Below are 10000 nucleotides of genomic sequence, written 5' to 3'. Positions count from 1 at the left end.
TTAGGTCTGATTTATATAGAGTGTAGCTCAGAAGGGAGGAACTTCAATGGAGAAACAGTGGAAAAAGTCACATCCCTATTTAGAAGACTTGAAGAGTTGTTCCCATTTTGTCACATTGGTGGTGCATAGAATGATCTCCCATGGTTACCATGTTGGAGATCTTTGGTTCTACTGCTCCCTTTGTTCCGTAGGGAGCATGGCCGTAACTACCATTGAGGACACAGAGGTCATGTCCCCTGTATTTTTTTTTTTCAGAAATGAAAAATTTATCTACAGCTTGAATGATGAAAATCGATATATATGATCAACAACGATACATTCAGTCTGTATACACCACCCCCATTTATCCTCAAGGCAGTGATTAATGAAAATAAACTCAAGAGTTTGACTGAAGAGTTTGACGCATTCTAAATGTACAGTGTGCAGTGCAGCACGCAGTATTGGACCTCTGTATTTGAAAATGTCTCGTTTCGGCCCTGGCGGTGACAGGGAGGGCTTAGTCAGTGGAGTCACAAGGAAATACATCTCAACCCGAATTATCTTCTGAATGCCAAGCACCAAATGAATCATTGGAGAAGTGGAGCGTGACCAACCAACATACACACACACACACACACACACACACACACACACACACACACACACACACACACACACACACACACACACACACACAAACATACCGCAAAGGAGGGTTAAAGTCAACATCTCTTCCACTTCAGCAACCCAATAAGCCAAACAAGGTCATCAAGCCAAGAATGCAAATAATGCACTGGCCTCAACACACCTGCTAGCGAAGTAGAGATGCACCGGATCCTGATTCTTAGGATCCTGCCGGATACCGGATCCTACAAAAGGGTTGAAACACATAGCCAACTCGCACACATGGGCCCTTTTTATTACATTGGCGCAAACTATTTTTAAGACTCATTGGCTTACTGCCACACTGCCTTCAACGGCCGCTTCCAAAGCGCTTTTACTCCATGCAGCAATTGGGGTTGTAAAAGTCTGACTGAAAAGCCTAGGCTTTTCTCATTTGCAATTGGGATGGTGAATGAAAAACAGTCCCTCAAAAGTTGTTGTGGCGAGGCTGACAGCTGGGAAACTTTATCGTTTTCTCCACGGAGGAGGGGCCAGGAGGCGGGACGAGGAGACAAGCACAAGTGGAGGAGGCAAGGTCACATATTGGGATGCACGCATACTGTACCTGAATCTCCAGCAGTGAGGTCGGCAGCATCCCGTTGGTCGTTGGGGTTGGGCGGAGCATTGGGAGGAGGCTCATATCCAATCATAAGGTCGATGGTTGCCTGAGAGACACAGTTGATACTTTTTCAGGGTTTTTTTTGCATAAATTGGATAGCCTGGTACCTACCAGACCTCTGTGTGTGTGTGTAGCTCTGGAGTCCCTTGGTAGCGGTCAGCAGCATACACTGAGGTCTGGGAAATATCAATGGCAGGGGCAAAGGGGTATGTTGTCCCGGGCCCAGTGAGACATGCGGCCCAGAATCGGATCCCCATTACGTTCTATGTATTGGGTACGGGGCCCTTTACTTTCAAATTACTTTGTCCTGGACTCTGCGAAAGCTGTCAGCAGCCCTGCATAACTGTATCAGAGAGAGTAGAGAGAGAGAGGTTTCATTGGCCCATTGTTTCCGGGTTCTATTATTGCAAGGGGGAGGGGGGGGAAATCCCCCTTTAGGCAGACCTAGGCAGACCTAAGGACTGTTCTATTCAATGCTAGGAGTATTATGACACGCCCCTTTAGGCAGACTGGAACCTGGTCACGTTAGGTGCCCATAGCAACCTATTACATTGGCATATCTCTATATACTTAAAGAATCTCTGGCTGCATGATGCCTTAGCCATTTGAGTCAAGGCAAATTATTAACACAGACAGAAAATCCATCCAACCATCAAGATTTAGGCCCAGTGCATGTGGATGACTCTTCTATGCAGACTAGAATGATGTTGAGGCCTCCAGGCAAATTCAGGCAAACCGGCATCCAGGGGTTGTGAGCTAAACTGGGTCAGGGCTACAACTCGACACAGCGCGACTCGGCCGCCAGTTTTTGCTATAAGATTGAGCTGTGTCGTGCATATTTGAAAAGCAAAAAGTGGCGGCTGAGTTGCGCTGTGTCATAGGCCTACCAGAAAACTGGCAGTGGAAAAGAGGCAATAGTGTTGGATTAACACTGCATTATCTTTGTGTAAACAGCATAATATCATTTGACATACAGTATTCTGAGCTTACCCCTATATCTTGACCGCTCTCGTTGCTAAGTGATAGGTTCTTAGACGGGAGCGATCTGGACTGGCCACTGGCGAGGTCTCTCAAGGACACCTTAGCTGAGCCAAGGAACCTAAAAGACAAAGGCAAAACACACACACACACACACACACACACACACACACACACACACACACACACACACACACACACACACACACACACACACACACACACACACACACACACACACACACAAAACAGATGATATAAACAGGATGATCCTGTGGTCATACTTGGCATGGTAAGCCATGCTTATTATTTACATATTTATTTATTTTCTAGATGCTTTTTTTTCACGATCCTTCCAGCGGGTAGTGCTAATGAGTTGATTCTTGGATTTCACACATAGGCAGTGGTAGTCTTTTGAGTAGGGTCTACATGTGTGTACTGTGTAGGACTCAACTCAGAGCAATTAGTAAATCAAGTCTGAGAAAGTAAAGATATAGTCTATAAGCAGCTGGATTTCTTTTAGAGGCTTGAAAATGTATTTACTTTAGCAAATTATACAGTTATTCATTTGTCTACTATGACCAGAATGGATGATAATCTTCACAGCTAGCTGTGAACATCCTGCACAATTCACATTGTGCAAATACTATGCAGGATTTTTAACACAGTTCCTAGGGAGATGTAGAATGTTCAAGTAAAATTGTGCAATAACTGGGAAAAAAATCCTTACTCATCAAAGAGTTAAAAGATTATGCAGCTTTGTCTCTAAACCATGTAGACTCGCAGCAGTGGCAGTATGTGCACACCTTGTGTTGCGCACACCTTGTTTGAGTTATGAAGGGGACTTACAGAGTACTCAAAGTAACGTCCCTGTGCACAACCACTGTCCAGGTGCTGGTGATGTGCAGTAAGAGTAATCCAAGTAAATGAAGGATGAATCAACGCACACTGGTATCTTTGCTGGTAGTTTATTTGGTGAACAACGTGTTTCGCTATTGCTTCATCAGGTTCACTCTTCGACTTACAGAGTGTTTAGTTACTGGTATTGGATGCCCATTGCATTGTATGTATTGGATAGGGGGCCCTTTCAGATGACTTTGTCCTGGGCCCAGCAAAGGTTGTCAGTGGCCCTGCATACAATAGTCTACTACAGTAATGAAGTCAAAATTCTGGGGCCCCTCTCTTCTTGGGCCCAGTACAGCTGACCAATTTGTATCCAACTGTCAGCTTCCCTGTGTGTTGGTGTTGCGTTGCTGCCTAACTGGGCCTACACTCAGGCATTCAATAAGACCATAGGGTATAGGCCCACTTTAGTAAACACACAATCACAGACATCTCGGGCATCGCAAACACACAATCACGATAAGATGTGCACCACATTCCAAGAGGTTTACTGTGAATTCATAATAACTCCAACCAAGGCCCTCAAATAACAACTGAGAGCAGGGACGTTCTGTAGGAAATTGAGGAAACATCTGTGCCCTTATAACCAGTCTAGCCTACCACAGTTAGCGCTATGAGCTAATAAAAATGGGAGTTGTCACGAGGAGGAACAAAAAAAATCACTTTTGTGTGTGTGGCAAGAGCCCCTGACATTACTCAGCGCAGCGCACGCACATGGACAAATGGGAGCACACACACCTCCTCCCACAGAACAAATAGCGTACCTACAAGCTTCCCGTCCGTCCCAGCATGCACAGCAAACCTGGCTGGCTTGCTCACAACAAAAGATCCGGGAGCAAATTCAACACAGAGCCCTTTTTTTTTTTTGCTATTTCAAAAACCCAAATGAACAACGTGCAAATGTTTACATAGCTAACATACTCCACTCCAGTCAGTCGAGAGCGAGTGGGTGAGTGCTGTGACTGACGGATGGATGGAGAGAGCGACCTCCCAGTTCAAAATAAAGGCAGTGGGAGCCTTGCCTGCTATTGCGGAGATCTATTCTATTCTATAAATAGGAATCTGGTAGTGGTGTGGTAGTGGTGGATGGAGTTGTCTGAAATAATTTGCTGACTGGAAACAATGCACTTTGGACTGGACCATACAATCTCATTCGAAGCATATCAGTCCACACCACACCATTCCCACTTGGGTCATTCCATGTCATTTCAACAGGAGCCCGCGCACTTAGGTCTCAAAAAATTCTGAAAATATTACCAAGTGCACCCATTGTACTTAAGAGAAACACTATACATTTATTTGAATGTAAGATGTATACTCTCCGTGTTACAGACAGCGTGGTACAGTCGACCTCCTAGTTCAAAATAAAGGCAGTGGGAGCCTTGCCTGCCCTGAGGAGGTCTACACATTCCACTCTATAAATAGGGATCTGGTAGTGGTGGTGAATTGTTTGCTGGATGACAACAATGGACTCTAGTCTGCACCATCCTACAATTTCATTCGAACCACATCACAGCACTCCGCTCAGGGCCGTAACGAGACATTTTCAAATACCGAGGTCAAATACTGCTGTACTACAATGCTGGGGTGCATTTCTCGAAACCATAGTTGCTACCTGTGTTAGCTACTTTGTTGTTTGCAGTGCAATTTCCCATTGACAACTACCCAAGTTGCTAACTGGCTACAACTACGCTTTCGAGAAACACACACCTGTACATTTGGAATGCTTCAAACTCTTCAGTCAACCTTCACTTGAAGGACAACAGCGGAGCAGCACAGATGCAATTCTGCTCCGCTGTTGTCCCTCAAGTGAAGATTTCCTGCCTCTCTCTCCCATCGATGCACCAGATGATAAAGCAGAAGCGTGAGGAATTACCCTTTTGTCTTCAGTCAAACTCTTCAGTTTGTTTTCAGTAGCCTCTTAATGCAGCAGGGGTCGCCGGCGACCCTATTCACTTGCTAAAAATGCTTAACTACATCATAACAACATTGCCATGACATTACAGAGAGCCATAGTGCTGCGCCAAGGGGTTAATCGCTGTCTTGAGGATAAATGGGGGTGGCGTGTACAGACTGAATTTATCATATATCGATTTTCAAAAAGGTACATTTTATAATACATTTCTGAAAAAATACAGAGGACATGGTAGTTATGGCCATGCCACCACTCATGTAGTGCAGTGACCTTTGGGAAATCGTTTGGAAACCTCACTGTTTCAACTCCAGAATGCTTTACTATACATTGTTCTTAATACTTAATTAACCCCTTAAGACACGGCATTATAAATTAGCTGTTACTAGAATGGCAATGACTAAGTTGTAGTGCATTACTAAAGGCCCTGTGCACTGTCATAGTAATGTAGTACTATAGTAGTTAACTTTCAATATCTATTACAGCGTGCCATAGGAGGTACGGTGCGCATTAAGGGGCTACTGTGATAATGAATACTTAGAAATTGATGGTGGTGGTAAGTATTCATGAATTGTATGAATTCTGGAAATAAACAACTAAAAATACTACACAGTGCAACTTTTAAAAAAAAAAAAGCTCCTGTTCAGTGCCCTGCCGTGACACAGGGAGGAATCCCATGTGATGGAAGTAGAGTAGAGTAGGGGGGGGGGGATGCCCCTCAGCAGCACGCACACACGCACGAGGCTATGACATCACCACATCCTCTTCCTTAATGCAGACAGCATGACTTTGGGTGCATTCCAATATGCGACCTTGCGTCCTCCACTTGTGCTTGTGGCCTCGTACCAGGAAGTAATACGTCGGGATGGCATCACTGACAACAGCATTATATTTCAATATCTTGCAAAAGCTCAATTGTAAAGTAATTTTCTCATTTGCAAACTGGATGGTGAATGAAGAATAGTCCCCCAAAAGTTGTTGTGGCTAGGCTGACAGCTGGGAAACTTAATTGTTTTCTCCACGGAGGAGGGGCCAGGAGGCGGGACGAGGCCACAAGCACAAGTGGAGGAAGCAAGGTCACATATTGGAACGCACACTTTGACTCCGATGGTTAAGGACTGCAGCATCTGCTCTCCACATCACCGCTTGTTCGTTAAGATGAGGACTGTGAGGAATCAACTGTCCCTCAACTGTCTCAGCAGTCAACTAAATGTTTTTATTTGTGTACAGTGAATTTGCATATAATGCAATAACAATTTATTTTTAGATCATATTTTGGCATATCTCTACTCACAAGTATACACTTCCTGCAGCTGTTGCAAAACATCAGGATATAAACAAACACGAAACACGTAGGAAGGGACCACCACCACGCCGGTGACTCACTTAGCAACCACATTTGTTATCACTACGGAGTGATGCGTTGCTATGAGGAAGTGACAAATGGAGTGAGTCCTTTTGCAGTGGGGGGAAACTCACGCCATTGTGTTGCTGCTGATTCAACTCAACCAGCAGCTGCACTCACTGCATACCTCCATGCCCACACCCCCACCAGACCACAGCCGGCCCTTCATGCCAGGCCAGGGCACTGGACGCACACAATGGGGACACAGAGCTGGACGTAGGCTAGGCTAGTGGTTCCCAAACTGGGGGCCTGAACCCCTAGGGGGGTCGCGGAGGTACTGAAGGGAGGGGGGTGTCGTGGGAAAAGGGACATGGCATAAAAACGGGACATCCACAGGCCTCCCTTGCTAAGCTAAGCTACGGTGGGTGGGGAAAATATTCTAAGTTAGGCCCAAAAGGGGGTCGCCGCTCAAAATGTTTGAGAACCACATAAGCTACGCTATCACACACTCGCAATCTGCTGTTCCTTCCACTGGGACAATAGAAGGCAGGGAGAAACTTAATCTTAAATCTTAAAGACATGAATGTTAAAAATGTTATAAATTTGCTGTTACCAGAATGGGAATGTCCGACTCGTAATGTATTAATAAAGACTAAAGTCTTTTCAGACAGAGACAAGGCTATCCCGCTGTGGAACAGTGTGTATTATGAAGCTACAGCAATACTTTCACTTTAGTTTTACTGCTTTGGTTGGTAGGTACTGTGCATTTAGAGACCAAAGACCTCAGTGAAGAGATGGGATTTGAGATTACATTACATTACATTACATTACATTGCATTTAGCTGACGCTTTCATTTATTCAATGCGACTTACAACTATTATTTTCAGGGTATTGGTTACAGTCCCTGGAGCAATGTGGGGTTAGGTGCCTTTCTCTAGGGCACTTCAGCCATGGATGGAGATGTAGCGAGAGGGCAGGGGGGATTCGAACTGGAAATCCCTAGATTGAAAGACCAACTCTCTAACCACTAGGCCACGGCTGCCCCAGTAAAGAGATGGGATTTGAGATGCTTTTTGAACACAAGCAGTGTGGGAGCTTGACGGATGTGTAGAGGTGGACTGTTCCAAAGGGCGGGGGCATCTCTTGGCTAAATGCTCCCTTTTTCTCTCGCTACTCTGCTCCCTCTGCCCATTTTTACTGTTCATAAAAGTGCTGTTGCTGTGAGTCTACCGTAACTTTCCCCACATTTCCCACCCCGAGAAGTCATGAGAAAACCAATTAGAGGCAAATCACAAGCCGAGACATTAGCTGATGGTACTGTTCTCAAAGTGCTGTAACCATGACTCCCTCTACCGTAACTTTTCCCACATTTTCCTCCCCGAGAAGTCATGACAAGTATTTCCAGAACCAATTAGAGCCCAAATCACAAGCCGAGACATTAGCTGATGGTGATAAACAAGCAGCATGTACTGCAGGAGATAAGCTGAAGCATCTCTTCTCTTCTCGGATGTTAGTGTTGTTGTTGCTAAATATAACCAAGCAATTCAACAAGGGTCGGGCAGTGTGTCCACTTTCTACAGAGGTTGCCCAATATAGGGCGCTTACCTTAAAAAGTTCAACATTGCCTCATGCAATTTTGCAACGACTAATACTGTGACAAATGTATTTCAAATAGTACACCTCCATATCTTGTGTGCTTTTTTTGCACAGCCTGCATAGTTAAATATTTGGCAAACTAGATAACACTCTCACATAGCAGCAGAGTAAAGCAATGAGGACAGCTGACAGGTACAGTACACACATACAGTAGTTGTTTCTTCACCAGCGCATGTTAAATTGTCCTGCATGGCTGGGTTCAGATATTATCACAAATCACACATTTTCACCATTGCAACTCTTCCAATGATCGCAAATACTGTATAGCCTACATATCTGTAAATTCATACAATTACTGAGGAATCATACATGTATGAATGTACAAATATGACAACAATTCTGAGAGCTGAAAGTAGCTTTCAGAACTAATTTGTAGGCTAACTTTCAGATCAACTTTCAAAATGAACTCAGTTCCACAAATACTGTATGTATGATTCCTCAGTAATCGTACGAATAATGTACTAATATGACAACAATTCTAAGAGTTGAAAATGAAAATTGGTGCTTTCAGAACTAATTTGTAGGCCAACTTTCAGATGAACTTTCGAAATTAACTCCAGATTTTGCATTAACTATCTCAAAGGAAAGCTGGTTGTTGAAGTGTAGTTTATGCAGTACAGCTGGGGGCATACAGGACGTGTCAGTCAGAATAGACAAACTTTATGGAAAAAAGGCCTCTAACGTAGCCGAAGAAGTGTGTCACACCCACATATACACACACACACACACACACACACACACACACACACACACACACACACACACACACACACACACACACACACACACACACACACACACACACACACACACACACACACACACACAGGCACAAAAACCTTTGAGCACTCCGTCATCTAAACACACACACAGGCCTAAGGCCATAAGCCTAATGTCTCCAACTGTTTCAACATATATCAAACATGGCACTGTACGGACATGCAGAGAGGGGTGTGTGTCACACAGACGGAGCCGAAGCTTAAAAAATGATGAGGCAACAGACAACCATGTCTAGTCACCATGGTGATGCCTAAGTCTTGAACCAATCAGGGCGCCCGAGGACTTTTTATTCAGCCTGAGTTCAGGCATGTCGGAGGATTTAATATCATTGGCTCAAACTCCTCTCCGAAGTTGCTAAGTAACCAAAAAAGGAAGAAAAAAAACAATATCAGTTGTCTCTCTCCCCCAACAGGCGCAAAAGAATGACTGGAATACTGGGAGGACAGAGTGAGAGAGTGTGTGTGTGAGAGAGAGCGAGCGAGAGAGGGAGTGAGAGAGAGAGAGAGAGAGAGAGAGAGAAAGCGAGACGAAGAGAACACAAGGGAGAGAGTGTGGGAGAGATTGTGTGTGTGTGTGAGAGAGAGAGAGAGAGAACGAGAGAGGGAGAGAGAGAGAGAGAGAGAGAGAGAGAGAGAGCTACAGTACATTAGACGACAGCAGAATTCTTCACTGAAGCTCAACACACACCACTCTCCAGAGAAACAGAGCCCAGAAGAGAAACAGAGCCCAGAAGAGAAACAGAGACCATGAGAGAAACAGAGCCCAGACAAACATAACTGGCCAGGTTACAGACAACCAGGGAAGCTGACTGGGGCTGGAGGACAAAGGGGTCAGCTGTCCCGGGCCCAAGGAGAGGGGGGGGAGAGAGAGGGCTCAGAATTGGGTTCTCATTACATTACATGTATGGAGAGGGCCTTCAGATGACTTTGTCCTGGGCCCAAGGAGATGGGGGGGGAGAGGGGTCAGAATTGAGTCCTCATTGACCCATTAAGACACAGCGTTATACATTTGCTGTTGCCATAATGGCAATGACCAAGTGGTAGTGCATCACTAAAGGCCCTGTGTTATGTCATAATAGTGTAGTGCTATGGTAGTTAACTTTTCAATGACTATTACAGCGTTCCACTGGAGGTACGGCATGCATTATGGGGGGGGGGGGCTTTC

At 44.9% G+C, this 10000-nt stretch overlaps 1 protein-coding gene across 4 annotated transcripts in view; it reads right to left on the bottom strand.

Annotated features, from left to right (window-relative positions):
• LOC134466903 (myoferlin-like) overlaps positions 1-10000 on the bottom strand; it is a 115440-nt gene that overhangs the window by 88644 nt on the left and 16796 nt on the right. For 3 of the 4 annotated variants that reach the window (XM_063220799.1, XM_063220801.1, XM_063220802.1), the window contains exon 1: positions 1208-1799. In XM_063220799.1, coding sequence (XP_063076869.1) covers positions 1208-1292 — 85 coding nt within the window. In that variant the 5' untranslated portion in view covers positions 1293-1799. Of the gene's footprint in view, positions 1-1207; positions 1800-2251; positions 2361-10000 lie in introns of those variants that run through there. The other variant, XM_063220803.1, reaches the window with a different exon arrangement.

This window comes from Engraulis encrasicolus, chromosome 17 (genome assembly GCF_034702125.1).
Source record: "Engraulis encrasicolus isolate BLACKSEA-1 chromosome 17, IST_EnEncr_1.0, whole genome shotgun sequence".
Taxonomy (NCBI): domain Eukaryota; kingdom Metazoa; phylum Chordata; class Actinopteri; order Clupeiformes; family Engraulidae; genus Engraulis; species Engraulis encrasicolus.
The sequence above is the reverse complement of the archived record's forward strand: the minus strand, read 5'-3'. Positions and strand labels throughout refer to the sequence as shown.